This window comes from Emydura macquarii, unplaced genomic scaffold, assembly GCF_026122565.2.
Source record: "Emydura macquarii macquarii isolate MOO-44397 ecotype Brisbane River unplaced genomic scaffold, CSIRO-AGI_Emac_v2 contig_1477, whole genome shotgun sequence".
In the NCBI taxonomy this organism is placed as follows: Eukaryota; Metazoa; Chordata; order Testudines; family Chelidae; genus Emydura; species Emydura macquarii.
This window is the reverse complement of record NW_027131614.1, coordinates 25,361,542-25,379,635: the sequence shown is the minus strand read 5'-3', so window position 1 is coordinate 25,379,635 and position 18,094 is coordinate 25,361,542. Positions and strand designations below refer to the sequence as shown.

General features: G+C 44.1%; 1 protein-coding gene across 1 annotated transcript in view; it reads left to right on the top strand.

The window, feature by feature from the left end:
* Positions 1 to 18,094, top strand: part of DTNA (dystrobrevin alpha) — a 307,279-nt gene that overhangs the window by 203,349 nt on the left and 85,836 nt on the right. Inside the window, exon 4 of the mRNA XM_067553817.1 lies at positions 13,343 to 13,556. Within this exon, the coding sequence (XP_067409918.1) occupies positions 13,343 to 13,556 (214 nt within the window). The remainder of the gene's footprint in view (positions 1 to 13,342; positions 13,557 to 18,094) is intronic.

Genomic DNA, 18,094 nt, shown 5'->3' with positions numbered 1-18,094 from the left:
CCCCCCCACCCCTCCTCCGTAGCCCAATGCCTAAATGAGCCGAGAACAGTATTACACCCAGCCAAGGGGTTTGAATACTGCTCACCGCCCACCCCCGGGTCCCTGGTGGTGATTGCCGCCAGCCACAGGGATAGGCAGAGCAGACGGGCTCTACTCCAGAGAACAAGGGCAACTGCAAGCCAGACTTGTTTGGACAAAACTTTATTCAATAGCACTACCAGCAAGTGGAAGTTGAGCCCCTCTGGAGACTCAGTGCGCCGCTTTGCTGAGGCTCTGCCCAACAGCAGACTCTGAACCTGTGTGCATAGACACGAAGCTGCATGGTCTCAGGGACTCCTACACCATGCTCTGTTCCCTGGGCCACTACGCGCCACAGACCTTCAGGTGTCAGGCAGGTCTCCAGGGACAGCAGCAGCAGATGTGCCAGCTATGGCCGTCTCTCAACCTCTGGATAAGGGGACAGAGTCAGGAGGTCTAGGAGACACCATCCACCCTGACTGGCTCCTTAGGCCCTCAGTAAGGGTCCTCTCGGCATATGGCAATCGGAAAAGGCCCTTCTGTTGGTGAACACAAGGGCAGCGCCCTAGCCTATACCCTCCTTCAGGCTTAGGTGAGCCAGAAGGCCTTCGGACCACTGGGCCCTTGAGATAGTCTGGTGAGCTAGGGCCCCCAGTCGTCCCCTCCTCCCGGCCCTTCGACACCTCCCCCTTCCTCACTCTCAGTGGCAACTCCACATCCAAGAGGTTGAGGCCGCCTCAGCCAGGAACAGCGGGAGAGGTCCTGCAGGCGATGGCGGAAGAGGTCCTATTCGAGGTACTTCCTCGCCAAGCCCACAGCAGGGTGAGTCGGCCAGGCATCTCTTGCAGCTGGCGGGTCCTGCTGGTAAACGCACAAAGCTCACATTAGCTCAGGTGCAGCCTACGGAATGCGTCGGCATGACCGGTTGCTTCCCGGACCAGACCTTCTTGCCCCAGCTATGCTAAGAGTCAGAGTCCCTCAGGATGGGCCACATGCCCTACGACAACAGCCAAATGTTGCCGACAGCTGATAGGTCACGGGGGGGCCTGCACCTATGGGTTGAAGATAGCTAGCCTGACGCTTAGGCCACTTCAGTCACAGCCTTGCGATACAGTCCGATCAGGCAGCTCCTGCACCGAGAGGCGTCGGCACACAGATGTGAAGACCTGTGAAATGCTCTCAGGGCTTGCGGAATGTCCCTCCGCTTTATCGAGGGCAGGGAGGTACAGGTGCTGACAGACAGTATAGCGAAGATGTACTACATCGACAGGCAGCGGGGAGCCCATTCGTCAGCCTTACGAAGGGAAGCTATCGGTCCTTAAGACCTGGCGGTGATCACCTCCCAGGGGTGAGGAACAGCGAGGTGGACTGTGTCAAGGGGTCGCTCTTCCTCACCATGAGGGGTCACTGTGCCCACTACATCTACAACCGTCTGGAGGGGGGTTTCCCCAAAGGGAATCAGTCGATATCGGACTGCACACGAGGTGTCTGTAGTGCTGCTCTCTCCATGGTCAAGGGGTGGGGGCACTCGCCAACACCATTCATCTGTAGCGGTTAGAGGCCGTCATATTCACTTTCCCACCTTTCCCCTCCTGCATACAGTCCTGCTCAAAACGAGGAGGGGCTAAACAGATGCCATCTTGATTGTTCCAGCTTGCCCATGCCAGCATGGGTTCAGCATGCTGTTGGATTTCTCAATTGCCTGCCTCAGGAGCTTCCAAGCCAGCACGATCCCAGCTCCAAGGATCACGGTCACCTGTGGTGCCCAGACCTGGACCCTCGACACCTCAGGGAGTGATAGATCGGTGGCCAAGAAGCGATGAGCGAGCTGCTCAGAACAAGCCCAGTGAGTACCGATGGGTATCAGGAAGCCCTCCAAGCAGGTCGTGTACCGGGTTAAGTGGAAGTGGCTGTTGCCTGCTAGGAGCAGTCCCGAGATACTCTGCCCAGCCCCTCGCCAGTATACGCAAGCTGGGAAATACTTGCTGCAGCTGAAGCTCCAGGGACTGACTGTGGTCTCCCTGAAGGCCCACCTAGCAGCCATATCAGTCTTCCATCAACTGCTGGAAGGGGGATTGTATTCCTCCAGTCAGATGATGGTTCAGTCCCTGAAGGGGGTGGGAGGCTCTATACGTAGGCCCATGACCCAGTGCCTCCCTGGGATCTTGACCTGGTCCTTCCCGGCCCATGGTTGTCCTCCCCCCTCCCCCCCCCCCCGCTCCTCCCTGAAACCCACAGCGTCATGCCCTCTACTGTGGCCTTCCAGGAAGGTGGCCTTCCTGGGGGTATTTACCTCGGCAAGGAAGGTCTCCAGGACCAGAGCTCTGACCTCAGAGCTCCTTCCTCATACTGTAGTCTATAAGATAAGGTTCAGTTGAGACGACAACAGTCTTTCCGGCCCAATGTGGTTACCCAGTCTCATTGGACCAATCATATATTTTCCCCAGGTTTCCCCAAACCACACGGTTCAGAGGAGAGGAGAAGGCAGCACTCGCTAAAACCCGAGTGGGGCCCTGGCTTCTACATCAGATGCACGAGGCCGTTCTGGAGACTGATGCAGCTCTTCCTTGCAGCATCCGACCAGATGAAAGGTTCACTGGTCTCTGCCTGGCGCAATCTCCTTGTGAACAATTTCCTGCATCACGTTCGGCCACGAGCAGGTGAAGGTGCTGCTTCTGGACGCCACAGCTCACCCAACAGAGCTCGAGCTCCATCTACAGCCTTCCTAGTGGAAGTGCTAGGGCAGGACATCTGCAAAGCAGCTGCCAGGCTGGCAGTACATACATTCACGTCCCACCACGCCTCTGTCCAAGACACGGGAAGGAGTGGGCTTCAGCAGAGCTGGGCTGCAGGCAGCTCTCCGCTAACTCCAGCCCACCTCCAAGGTACTGCTTGTAAGTCACCTATAGTGGAATGGACATGAGCAAGCACTTGAAGAAGAAAACAAGGTTACTTACCAGTAACTGATGTTCTTCGAGATGTGTTGCACATGTCCATTCTACAACCCATCCCCCCGTCCCCGCCGCCGGAGTTGGCGGAAAGAAGGGACTGAGGGGACGTAGGGCTGGCAGCACCTTATATACCGCAGTATGTGCGCTGGACTCCAGGGAGCGCCAGAGCTGGCCCTACGGGATCTGCTAAGGAGAAAAAAGTTCCGGTAGCCGTGCACGGATGCGTGCATACACACCTATAGTGGAATGGACATGAGCAACACATCTCGAAGAACATCAGTAAGTAACCTTGTTTTATGTGCTGTGTGTGATTGACAGGAGGAGCAGTCTGGCCACAATCAGATGTGCTTTAGCTGGAAACTGCATCTAGTTGTGTGCACTGTTGCACAGCTGTTAGCAGGAAGGAGAAAGTGAGCGATGTCATGAGCCTGGTGTCTTGGCTTGGATTGACTTGGAGTGGCTTGGTGGCACAGATGATGATGAATGGTTCTAGTGCTCTGATCTGTGATGGGCTCCATAGAGTCTGCTGTAAAAGAAGAATACTTTTACCCATTTTATAGTATTTTTAAGTTTGCTAAACATGAATCATTCACTTTTAATGAAACCCATATGAAAATATTTGACATACATTCAAGTTCCATTGACTTCAAAGGGGACTACTTACATACTTAAACTTAAGCATATGCTTAAGTGCTTTGCTGAATTGGTGCTTTGATGAAATAAATACATGTTGGGTGTGGAAATAATTTTAATGATATTTATTTAAAAGTGGTTCCTGTATCTAAAGCAACATGCAAATATCTGTGGAGTAAGATTTCTCTCTCAACTGTCAACAGTGTACGTATTTCACTTACATTTAGTTAGACGTTGTGTATGGTAAGTACATTTGAATTGATTATTAAGCCTCTATTTCAGTCACTTCCCATCACTGATTCTCCAAATTCATTTAGTAGAGCTCATAATTTCAGATAGAATGCAAAAAAAGATGAGAACTTTAGAGTGAGCAAATCCCTTTTAAATTAAAAAATCTTAGACACCAATTATTTTTAAACTTTTTATTTTATTTTATTTTACTTGTTGGGAGCAGAATCTTTTCTTGATAGGTGATACTTGAGGTAATCTGCCTTATTTCAAATTTGTGATGTATCTCAGATTATTTATATCTCCCTGGGCACACTGAGCACACGCAATAAACTATATGCTGGAAAAGAATACTTCATTTCTCTCTGTGTAAATAAAACTTACTTTATTTACCTTGAGTGTGAAAGAGTGTGGCTTCAATCCATCTCTGTCTCACTTCTTCCATATGTTGGGGTGTTCTTTCAAGGTGTTTTTTAAATACCAAACAGAAAATAACTAGTACGATGGAAAAGGGAATTAAAAATATGAGGATTTCCAACTAATTAAGAGACCAAAGACAGCTCAAGACTAGAAGGAAGATCATAACCAACAGAACTGGTGCATATATTTATAGAGTACAGCATTACAGTTTTCCTTTAAACTATCAGCTGTTCAAGTATGCCTGTGACATATAGTTGACTGAATTACAAAATGATGGAAATATGCTTTTATTTACTTTCTTTAAATATGTAGATTTTATTATAACAAAGTGTTGAGAGAAGCTAAAAATGGCCTGAAAAGAGTGCAAATAGAGGGATGAGATATGAAGCAACTGGGACATCCTTATACTTCTTGGTATATGAGGAAACATATTACCCTTTTCAAATTGATTCAGCTTTCTCCCCATCACAGTTAAATATGGTCTAATGGCTAGTGTTTTGTGTGAACTATTGAGAAATGCAACTGTTGCATTTACCTACACGTTCACTGAGGCCTGGTCTACACTGATCATGTAGGTCGACATAATGTGGCTTACATCAACTACCTAAAATATGCGCCTCCACTGGCATGTCAGTTCCGCCAACCTAAATCACGTTAAAATTCGACTTAATAAAACCGCCTCCGCAAGTGGCGTAGTGCTGAAGTCGAATTCAGTGGATCGAATGAGCATCAGTGTAGGCAGAGCACAACGTAAATTGCTGTTATTGGCCTCTGGGAAGTATCCCATAATGCTCTGTTGTGACCGCACTGCACATTTGCAGTCTGCTGCACTGTGGCCACGTAAACAGGAAATAGCTCCTCCACGCAAGCCCTGGGAAATTTTGAATTCCCATTTCCTGTTTGGTCAGTGTGGAGAGAGCTTGCCAGAACAACTGATCATGGCAACTGCACGCCTCAAATGTGCTCCAGCCTGGCGTCGACCTGAGGTCTTGGATCTCATCGGTCTGTGGGACAAAGAGTCTGTTCTGGCTCAGCTCTGAGGAAGCAAAAGAAATGTGGATATCTATGAGAAGATATCACTCAGTATGTTGGAGAAGGGGCACAACAGGGACACGCAGCAGTGCCATGTTAAGATCAAAGAGCTGAGGCAGGCTTATCAGAAAACTAGGGAAGCTAACAGCCATTCTGGCTCCTCACCCAAAACATGCCTCTTTTATGAGGAGCTACATGCGATTCTTGGCACAGACCCCACCACTATGCCACCACGCAGCATTGATACCTCAGGGGAATTCAAGGCCAGGATGAATGAGGACGAGTCCGTGGAGGAGGATGAGGAGAACAGGGGGCGGTGAGTGGGGTATCCCTTCTCCCTGAAAGCTAGGAGCTGTTTGCAACACAGGAGCAGCCCACCCAGAAGCAGGAAACCGTGACTGACCGGGATGCCGGGGAAGGCACATCTGGTTAGTATGTACTGCAAATTGCATGTATTTGGTTATATCCCCTGTCCAGAATCTTGTACCAGCAGGAAAAGGTGGTGTGTGTGGCGGTGGAGCTGTGCTTCCTCATACTTGGTGTGCTTAAGCATTGTATTCACCCCAGAAAAGATTATTTATGTGCACAGGGATGCTCCGAGAATCCTCCATGCATATCTCCAGGATGCTTTCATACAGGTACTCTGCAATCCTTTGCAGAAGGTTTCTTGGGAGGGCAGACTTATTTCTTCCACCACGAAAGGACACTTTCCCCTGCCACTCTGTTATTAATTGTGCAGGCATCATTGCAGAACACAGCATAGCAGCATAAGGGCCAGGTCTGTAGCCAGATGCTTGCAGCAAATCCTCCCTTTCTGCCTGTGTGACCCTCAGCAGGCTGATATCACTCATGGTTACCTAGCGAAGATGGCGCACATTTACAGTACCTGCCCAAGAAAGTTTTTTAAAGTGTGTGTTGTTGCACACCCGGGAATGGTTTCTTGGTTCAGCACACCACAAGTCCTTAAGCAGGATGTTGTTGCTATGGGCCATGGGCATCTGCAAACGGGTTCCCATATTTTTCCTCCAGAGACTGTTAACCCATACCCACCCCTGATGCTATTTACTGCCTGTTAAAAGCCTGATCAGTTGGGAGCATGACATCCATGCTGCTCTAGGGAACATGGACTTGTGCAGCATGAGCCTCGTTGATTTCCCTAACATAGATGCACTGACCCCTTGCTTACCATGGCTAGAATGGCACTCCAACCCCTGCAATAGTCAGACAATGGTATGTGGTTGTAGCCTTCCCTTGGGAATGTTCGGGGACTTATTTTTACATTGTAACATTGCTTTTCATTCATGGGATGAGTTACCAATGGGTACCTTGTGCATTGCTTCCCTCACAGTAGACAATGTGGCCTTCAACACACCACTGTTTCATACTCCTGCAGAGCGCCTGTCGCAGATAAGAAGGTGGGGAAAAAAAACCCAGAATGACATGTTTAATGAGCTAATGAATGCCTCTGCAGCTGCTGACACAAAGCTGAGGGTGGAGGATTTCATTACCTGACAAACTGGACTTGGACATGGACAAGAGGAAGGCAGCACAGGAGTATGAATGTTCAACACAAGAAGAGATGCTGTGTATAGTGCATGATCATTCAGACATGTTGAGGCATGTAACTGAGCTTCGGGAAGCTCAGGGCAAGAGAGATTCCCTCTGCAGCCCCTGCAAAACTCTCAGCTAACGCATTGTTTCCTAGCCCCCACCCCAAAGCAGTCTAGGAGGAGGTTGAGCTGCATGCTTTGTTGGTTGAGGGGAGCAGAAAGAGGCGATGGCCCCTTTAAGGAGTGGGGATGTGTGATTCTTTCGTGTGTGCACAGCCAAAATGGGTTCCATATCCCTGGCCCCACACAATGCATGCGGAACATTCCATTATCTTCCCTTTCCTCCTTCCATGAAGGATCACCAATAAAAGAAGTACTCCTTTACAATTCATTCCTGTTTATTTATTGATAACAAGTGAATAAAGGGAGGGGGGACTGGAACAATGGGTGAGGGGGAAGGGGGGGGGAGCTGGCTCAGTGGGGGATGGGTGGGGGATGGGTAGGGGATGCTACGTGAAAGCACAGCACAGAGAAGCAATGCACATTATTGTTTTGTCTCATTGCAAAAGCGGTTTTTCAATGCTTCCCTGGGACGCAGCGCTCCGCAACTGGGTTTCAGTGTTGCAGTGGCATCTGGCTGCTCAAAATATGTGGCCAGCCTATCTGCCTCCACAATCCAACCCAATGGGAACTTCTTCCCCTTTGTCTCACAGATATTATGGAACACACAACAGGCAGAGATAAGTATTGGGGTGTTTTTTTCACTGAGGTCTAACCTAGAGAGCAGATTGTGCCAGCGCGCCTTTAAATGTTCAAATGCACATTCCACCACCAGTCTGCGCTTGCTGAGCCTATTATTAAAACGCTCCTTCTCGCTGTCCAGGTGCCCGGTGTAAGGCTTCATTAGCCAGGGGAGCAAGCCGTAGGCAGGATCACCCAGGATCACTATTAGATTTCAACATCACCAATATTTATTTTTTGGTCAGGGAAGAAAGTGCCCACCTGCATCTTTTTGAACAGACCCGAGTTCCTAAAGATGTGCGCGTCATGCACTTTTCCAGACCACTCCACATTGATGACAGTGAAGTGTCCTCTGTGATACACAAGGGCCTGCAATACCATTGAGAAGTATCCCTTTTGATTTATGTATTCTATGGCAAGGTGGTCTGGGGCTGAGATAGGGATGTGCGTGCCATCTATGGCCCCCCCACAGTTTGGGAACCCCATTGCGGAAAAGCCTTCCACTATGTCCTCCACGTTTCCCAAAGTCACTACCCTTCTTAGCAGAAATCTTATTAATGGCCCGGCATACTTGTATCACAGCTGCTCCCACAGTGGATTTACCAACTCCAAATTGATTCCCAACTAACCAGTAGCAGTCTGATGTTGCTAGCTTCCACAGAGTGATGGCCACTCTCTTCTCCAACTGTCAAAACTGATCTCAAGCACGTATTCATGCGTTTCAGGGCTGAGGAGAGTCTCTGCAAAGTTCAAAGAAAGTGGCCTTTCACATTCAAAAGTTCTGCAGCCACTGCTTATCATCCCACACCTTTATAATGATGCAATCCCACCAGTCACTGCTTGTTTCCCGGAACGAGAAGCAGTGCTCCACCAACTGCAGATGGTGCATGACAGCCTGCAGCAAACAGGATTTGTTTCGTTCTATGGCTTGTAGCAACGTGGCCTCTGTAACATCGCAATATTCAGTGGTGCGCCTCCTGTCTTGCCCTGAAAATATTGCAGAATAAGTCGTGAGGTGTTTGTGATGCTCACAATAATAATGCAAAGCTAAGCGATCCCCATTCCTCCGAGGCAGTGGCATGCGTACGGCAAAGAGTGAAGGGTTTGAAAAAATGGCACGAAAAGGCAATCATCTGTTTGTTTGGACTAGGACAAGAAGTGGGGGGGAGTACATTGCATCATGGGAGGACGACAACCTTCCCAAAAGCCTCTGTGGCTAGTTACACTGTGGGATAGCTACCCACGGTGCACTACTTTGATTGTTGACCAAAGCACGGCTAGTGGGGACGCAATCCCCTGACTCAATGAGCGTGGTATGATCACACTCCTCTGACTTCTAAAATAAATTGACTTCACTCCACAGTGTAGACATACCCTGAGTTATCAGTTTCTGACTAAAAAAATTTTAGTGCAGAATTCTCTTCTGATATAAATTGATGCTTCACCACTAGCTCCTGTGGAACCAGGCCAGTTTAAACCAGCAGATAATTTTACTCTAAATTCTATCACCTTCTATAGTACACAGTTTTACCTGAATATAAAAACTGCTAAATAAAATGAAATTTGCTTCTATAATAGTGCACAGTATTTGGTATTTCAGAGTTACTCTGTCTTGGAATCATGACTCCTAAATACTCACGCTAGGCTAGTGTCTTTTTGCTTAATATCTGATATGGTTGTCTTTTTCCTGTTGGTGAATTCATTTGTTCAAATTGCTCATCATCATCTATACCTAATCATCAGCAGTTTTGTTAAATGATTTGAAAACAAAGCTCCTAGCTGAAAGGGAGTAGAAGGTGGCAAATTGTGATTATTGCTTCTGATTTGGCTATATTGTGCCCACTGCTATTTTATGCTAAAAATCCCTTTTTTTTTCTTTTTTTTTTTTTTGTTTCCCCCTCTTCTCTGTCCCACCTTACCACTTATTTGTTTCATCACCTGTTATTTCTTATGGGTCACACTAAGCTCTTTGGTGTAGGGACTGTCATTTACTAAATATTGTACTGTACATTCTGTATCACAATATAAATTATTTATACAAGCATTATTTTATTAATAAACAATAAGGACACTTATCAACCAGATCAAAGCTGGCAAGGGGTTAGGTACTTAAAGTTCTGGTCGTGTGTATAAGATGTAGGTGGTATCATTATTATTATTTGAGTTAATATGGACTGGGATATAGGTTCTTTATTAGTACCCAGTTAAAAACCTCTGGTTCCATGTTACTAATTGTTACTTGGACAAGTAGTCTCATGAACTTCATTGGGGCTATTTGTATGAATAAAGATTAGCAGAATCACTCTGCAGACTCTACAATGACAGGTCTGGTGATCAGTGAGGTAATATGCATTTTATTAGTTGAAATGTATTTTATGTTGTGTTTACTCTTGATTCTCTAAGAATCAGCCAGTGCCTTCCATCAGAGTACATTAGTTACTAGAATTGAAACAATATGAAGATAAATAGTACTTCAACTAGTTGGAGAGAAAGTGAACGGCAGCCAGTAGTACGTTGTTCATCTGCTTAATCCCACCTCTATCAGAATGAATTAATAGTGAGTTTTGTTTACATTAACCATTAATTATCTTTAAGAGAACCAGCTGGAATATAGAGCTCTTCATGATGGCATTTATAAATTACTTAATCTGTGAGAGTTAAATTAACAAAATAGTATTTGTCTCAGAAATTCTAATGGTGACATTTATCTTGGTCATTGACAGCAAAAATGACAGACGATCAGAGGGTAACATATAGCTTGACCATTGATAACAAAATGACATAATTTGGGGTGGGTTTTTTTTTTCATACTCAGTAAAATGAGGGATGATCTGGTTTAGATCAATAGTCTTGGTGTTCACTGCTTGTGAGGCCTTTGTGAAAAGTCTTTGGAGGATTTATGGTACATATGCTTTGCATAGCATTGTCCTGCACAGATGTTTGATATCAAGTTTCCTCCTGAGTGCCCACTGATCTTTCTGTAACACAAAACATATTAATGGTTTTGAATTGCTCAGCGATTCTTTTAAGTGCATGTACCTTTTTCACACACAGAAATGAGGCCTTCCGTTTCAGAGAGAAGTGTGATGGCCAAGTAAGCAGGAAACCCAGATGAAAACAAGTGTGGAAAATCAGGCTTCTTTTCAGTTTCATTGCTGAATATGTACAGATTTTAGAAGTGGAACTACTCTCTTGTATCTGTTATCTGTTGATGCCGCAGACTCTTCTTGTTATTACGGTAGCACTCAGAGCCCCCAATTAAGATTGAGGGGTTTATCTGCTAGGCATTCTGCAAACATAAAGTGAGAGATGTGAAAAATAAATATTCCAAGCCCAGCTTCAGCCTCATTCTTTACATATCCAGATCTGTCAAGAGAAGTTCTGGGCCTTGGTAAATCATGTTTACTGGGGCCACACCCCTTCCCTTTTCACTTTATTTACACAGACATTACAGTTAGTTTTGGGGGGCCCTGAGGTAGGGGCCCCTGTACTGTTACTGAGCCAGGGGCCCCAGTACTGTTACAATTGTGCCCCCCCCCCCTCCCTTCCTCTCACCAGCCCTGTATATACTAGCTATCTTTAACAACTAGAATGCACTAATTGAAGCTAAATTGCAGTATGAGAACCATGCAGATTAGTCTGGTTGAATTGCTGATGGGGTTACCTGCTGGCCCATCCAGTTGGACCACCTTGGAAGCCAGACCTCTTGTTTCGGTTTGGCTAGAACTGCTGTTGAAACTGCACACATAAGCTTGCTACCTTTTGACTACACTTATCTTCTTATTAAGGCCACCTAACTTGTGTGTTCTAAGCCCACTGCCCATAATTCGGCAGCTTGCTTTCTGTTGTCTACCTGGCCCCGCTCCGTTACTGGGTCAGAGTAAAAAAAGTCTGCAGTTAGTTCCATCTCCTTGACCCTCAGCTGGCTAACATCTGGCTCCCTCTTTTGTTCCCCACCCTGACTCTGGCCCTTGAATTTAACTGCTAGTCATGTCATCAGACTGGTATTTAGATTTATTGCTTTCCCAGAGACAAACTGCACATAAGGGTGGCTGACTATCTGAAGAGATAGAAGCTTCTTTTAAAACCAGCTGGCCTTACTTTGGTGATTAATTGACAGCCAAGAGGGCTTAGGTCAGTTGGGAGGCCCAGATAAAAGGGAGTTGGGCTCCACTCCAACACTTTACTGGAGTGGCATTCTCCTCCTTCAGTTGGAGGATAGGAGAATGAAATAATGGCAAAAGCATCAGAAGGAATGAACTTCTGGCTCTGTGTTCTGTCTACCTAGTCCAGTCTAGAAGGATGCTTAATCTAACCTGCTGAAAAGGTTACTTACAGAGGTTTCCTTGTGTTACAAAGACTTAAGATACCAACTAGCACTGATCGTGGAACTGCATCATGCTAATATATGGCAAGTGGAGAAGGAAAAGTGTCTTTGACTAATACATACGCAGAGGTTTTGCTGTCACTAATTTATATTCTGTACCCTCCCTCCATTGGCATTACAGCACATGCAGATGGGAGCAGAGCACCAGAGATGCTTTTGTAGAAGGTAGAAATAAAGAAATCTCTTCATATAAAAAAAGAATTACAGACCATGTAAAAGAGGATTAGAATGATGTCTTTATCCATAATAATATGCCTCTCGTCCAAGGTGCGGATGTACCTCAATATCTTGTAAGATAATGTACAATGGAATACTTTCACTATGAAATAAGGCCAGTGCAACAGTTATCATTGTAATAAAGCAATCTGTACTATAACCTTGTACCTTTACTGTACTCACCTTATGAAATACTAACAGCTCAATTGGAAAATTAATACTACTTGAGATAAGAACAGCTGGAATGATACTTTGGATTTGAATGAATCCAGAGTTTTGAGCTAGAGCAGTTTTTATAAATATATTGAATTATCCACCACCACTGGAAATTTTGATTTGTAGTGACCTGATAATGTCACCATAGATACACACAAGGTTTTCCCTCTGAAACTAAATTTTTGGGAAGAGGGGTCATTTAAGCTACCCTGGAAGGTAAAAAGGCAGAATCATGAAGTTCAGATTGGGCGGGGAATCTAAAGAGAAAGAAAGATTTTACAAAACACTTGTCAAATGTATTTAAGAGAATGAAATATGATTTGAAGATCACTACTGTACCTTTTCTTTTCAAAGCTATAACTTAATCTGTTCAAATACAATTATATTTTATTTTGTTTTTGTAAAGCACTTTGATTATGGTACAAGTACTGAACAGGATTTTCAAACGTGCCTAAGTGAGTTTGAAAGTCAATGTGAGGTGAGTACCTAACTTTCTTAGGAACGTTTGAAAATCCCATCCGCTCTCTAAATTAATAGGAGTAATTTCCAAGTTGCTACACATAATGGCATGATTTAGGAAAACACTTAAGCATGTGCATAATTTTAAGCACGTGCTTAATTTCCATTGACTTAATGGGACTTAAATTCACACTTAAGTGCTTCCCTGAATGGGAAATGCTTTTCCTTGTATTGGAACCATATTCACAATTACTGATGACATCTCAGTTGAACTAATATAATTTTATTTATTTATTTTAATTAGCAGATTTAGTGTTTTCCTTGCTCTTTTCTCCGGATTGGTTTAAATGCCAAAGTTGGAAAATCACATTTGTATTTTATATATAAAATATCATCTGAACTGTGTGCACTATGCCAAAGTACTAGAGTCAATTTTGTTTTTTCAATATGTGAATGTGAGTATCTGATGTCTATTCTTAAATTGTACATAGTGCATCTGGTGGACATTTGGAACGTTATAGAAGCATTGCGAGAAAATGCATTAAACAACTTGGACCCAAACATAGAATTAAATGTGGCTCGTCTGGAAGCTGTGCTTTCTACTGTTTTTTACCAGCTCAACAAACGGATGCCAACTACTCACCAGATCAATGTAGAGCAATCCATCAGCTTACTGCTCAACTTCCTGTTAGCAGCCTTCGATCCGTAAGTTTACCTTTGCTATCTATATATGTTCCTCTTTTTCCTGATCAGTGGAAGGATTTTGTCTGTTTGTTGTGTCACTTTGAAAAACAGATAGCAACCTAAAATTTCTATCCAAAATAATGCATGGTTAAATAAAGTTAATACTGCGAGGGGAGCTGGAGTAAAGGAGCTAAGTTCTGGTCTCATTTATATTCAACTCTTTTTGCTGCAAGTTTTTGTGCCTCCTGTTAATGCAGCCTGTTATAAGATCATGGCAGAAATAAGATAGGGATCTGGAGATGGAATAAAATGCATGTTGTTCGCTACTGCCTGGACCATGTGTCACAATACCTGAGTACCACGGGGTGAGCTCAAGATGGAGAGAGGTTCCTAACTTAACATTATAAATGAGTGTACGGTGTTTAGATACATATCATGGTTATTTAATACAAAGACATCAGGATGTTATTACCATTCTTAAAAACATCTGAATAACTTGAATTCCCAGAAGAGAACAGCTTTTTAGCTTAACACATGCAAATTCCCTGTTACCTCTTTACCATCCATATTTTTAAAATGCACCAGCTGAAAACATTGTTTGAGAAGCCTTAAAATAAATATCTCCCTCCTCCTCTTCTTGTTCTCACACTTGATGGACTTCTTGGTTGGTATTGTACACCTTTCAGAGCCAGATCAACGGGTATGGCTTAGTTACCATAGTAACAGCTGGCGGGGAAGGCAGTTGTTCCACATGACAAAGCTGCAGATGCACCGAGTGTCTGTAACCTGCATCCCTCCTTCCCTCTCAAAGGAAAAAAGTCAATAGGTTGTGAAACTGTAGCCTTCAGGATTTTTTTAAAGGCAGCAAAACAAGTAATGGGGCATTTTAATTCATGCAAAACCTTGAATTCATGACTCGACGAGAACAGACGGGAAGAAAAATGAAAGCTTCTGTTCACGTGCACTGGTAGGTGCTGCATGTAAACTGCACCCCGGTTGTAAAAAGAGGTAAAGAGTGAGACTGGTGATAATGTGTTTGTTCTGGAGCTCATTAGTGCCAGCCATATATCAGGAATTCTTACAGAAAAGTGGAAGGAAGGATTTTACTCCTCAGTTCTTAGATGGTGGAATTGAATATATTGTAAAGGCAGAGTTTCTACATTCCCTGTAAACATGAGACGTTCATGTGTTATGACCCACTCTTGTCTCCCCTGGCGAGTACTTTGGGGGTTTCTTACTCAGGCTTCAGACCAGCTCTGCAGCCTGTTTTTCTGCCTCTGAGCTGAAATGCCCTATGTGGGACCTACCAGTATGTCATCCCCCCACATTTCTCAAGGGGATGTCCCATGGATCCACATAACACAGAGCCATCAGGCCCCTGCCCCAAGTGCCCAATGTACTGCATGGGGTGGGGCTCTGAGGCAGGGGATGCACATCTCTGCTCATGCTTCTTCCGCCTATTTAGAAGAACCATGGAGCTCTGTTGTGTTGAAGGTCCTGGTATAAGAGGGGACAGGATTTTTCCCCTAGATGCCTGTGCACAGAAACAAACCGTGCAATAAGTTTGGAAAAAACAGGCACAGAACTGCTTTTATGTATGCTGTAGAACTCAGTAGGAGGCAGTCAGGCTGGGTAAAACCTTTAATATGTCTCACCCCCTGATTAGAGTAAACGGGCCGGATTCATATTTACACTAAGGTATCTGTACTCCACTCTGGCAGTGTAAAGGTGACTTAAAGTAGATGTCAATCACATTGAAATAATTTGTTTAACCCTTAGTAATCCTATTCTCCTTAACCCAGGGTTACAGGCCTGTCTCTTACTTCTTGTTTAGAGCGGAGAATTGTCCTTTCTGATCCTCAGTCTCCAGTCAATTTAATGAGGAGATTGAATCTTTTTTAAAATAAAATTTACAGTAATATATAACACACTCAGACATTCAATTCTGTGTATCCTCAGGGGTGCCCTTATAATCTGAATTCCAATTTTTTCCGAGATTTTGAATGTTTACTGAGACCTTCAGTTTGGAAAGGAGAAGAATAAGATGAAATACAATAATAAAGACGTATAAAACATCAAACGAAGGCTAGTGTGGCACTCCTGTTTACTCTTTGTCATAATACAATAATGAGAGGGAACTCTATGAAGCTAAAAGTCAAAATTAAAAAGACATTTGGATCTATTTAATGTATATTTAGTGTATGAAACTCACTGTCAGGTGATAGAAGAGTTGAGTATGTGTCAAAACTGAATTAGGAGGTCAGATTTCCAAATGCTGGGCAAATGCATGCCTAATTTGTTCATGTAATTCAGAAGTTTACACATGAAAATTGGGCAATTGCATCTGCTTCAAGGCAAAAGATGATCAGCTGGGGTCAGGAAGACGTGTGCACTTCTACTACCCTATAGTACATTATTACACAACAGGATGGCTGGCTCAAACCTCTCTGAACCATTTTAGCATAGGCCATTGTCAGAAACATGATATCAGATAGGTGGAATGCTGGTCTAATCCAGTACAGTAGTTCCTGAAAGCTCCCAGCTGATAGTATGAAATGTGTTACAAACTATCCTCTTGCCATACTTATTCAGTATTGAAATGGGGATGCTCTCTTCATTGACATGGAGACTGCAGCTCATTGTTATGCCCTTTGGAAGACCTGTTTTAGGAAGCAAAATTCTGTCTCCCAGGGTACAAAAGTTACAAGAACTTATTGGAGGAGCTTGGTTTCACCTCTTTCTTTAAAGAAATGCCTTTTCTAGAATTAGGGCTTGTCTTCGCTACGCGGCTCCGTGGATGCAAGGTTCGCAAGTTACGTTACGTAAGTAACATAAATGAAGTTGATGTACTTGATGTAATGATCAAGTAGCCGTGCTATCTTCACTACCCTATGTCTATTGGAGATGCTCTCCTGTCAACATCACTTACGCGTCTTCTTCCAGTGGAGTACCGGAGTGGACAGGAGAGCACTCAGCAATCGACTGAGCGAGTCTTCACCAGACCCGAGCAGCATTGTGAAGACAAGCCCTTCGTGTGAGTCTGGAGAGGCTCAATGCCTGTTCTGAAAGCAGCTTCTCACTTGCCCTGCCTTTCAGAGTTGCAAAATGTTAAATTATCTGCTCTCTCCCACTTTGTTCATCAGTGCAAGTTGTATAGCCCTGCTAACCGTTAAAAAAGAAGAAAGACCTGCAAAAAGTGCAGTTCAGAGATTTAGTCTTTACACATGTTGCTTAGCTGAATGAAAGAGCTCAGCTTGATTCCAATTAATTTCCTTACTGAAATATTTGTGAGAATGGAAACTCTTAATTATAAGCTCTGGCAGTTCAGCGTTCACTTTCATCATTAGGGTATTAAGAGCCCCCATAAGTATTTGAAGAAATTCTTTTCCCCTTGGAAGTGATAGTATAGTTTAAAAAGTCTGTGGTTCATGTCTAGTCAACTACAGAATCAGTGTGTCCCTCATGAGATAAACATACTGCATTTCAATTCGTACAGATGATGCTAGTTTATTTTTCTTTCACCCTCTGCATTTATGACCATTTCAGCATGAATACAACTGGGTAGATTAACAGGTGTCAGGGCAGCTTATTTGGTACCAGTCTCGTACCTAGGCCAGAGGGCTGCAGGCTCAAGTCCTAGATTGGGACCTGGCCTCATACTCATTTTTGATGCTCCAGTGCAGTGCATAGGGGAATCTTTGTATTAAAAAGAGGACCTTTTGCTCCACTGTATTTAAAAGCAAATGGCAATTTTCAAAACAGTAGGGGATACCTCTAGTTCCAGCATTCCCTCATCTCAATACTCTGTGTGTACTATTGCTGAAAATGTGCAGGCTGCTATGTTTGCCTGTACAGTCACTTTTGCTTCCGTACTATTCTATGAAGGGTTTGGGTAATACCTTCAATATGAAATGTTCTATACAAAATCTTTTCTGTTCCCTATTATTTCTACTAGTAAAATTGTAAGTCTCTTTGTGTTAGTCAGCCTGGGAGGTTTGATGAAAACTTCAGTCGAGGTGCTCTGAATTCAATCTATATCTGCATGATGCTATTAGGCCATGGCTGAGGTACTTGCTCTGATGTAGCAGGAGGTCCTAATACTGCTAATAGAGAGGAGCTATACTACAGAGCAGAGTTGCCTAGAGTATGCCCCAGGGATTTTGGAAAGTCCTAGACCCCATTATCACTTCCAGTCAATAACAGGTGTGCGTGTGCGTGCGCGTGTGTGTTTAAACTTTGGTGGGCAAATTGAATTTACACTGGCTCTAGTTTATGTATTTATGAATACAAATGACTGATACAAAATAATGTCAAAATGAATCAATCAAATTGAGAGATTCAAAACATACATGTAATATATTCCTTTCTCACCTCCCTTGCTCCCATAACCATTCAAGTGTGGGAAAAGCCTCCATCACTGGATGGAAAGCTGAAGGCTAACTGATGTGTCTACCATTCACAAAAAAAAAAATCCTATAAGTAAATATAACTAAACGTATTGGGGGAAATAGCTAAATCTAGAGCATTTCCACATGGCTAGTTCTTCATCTGGCTTCTTC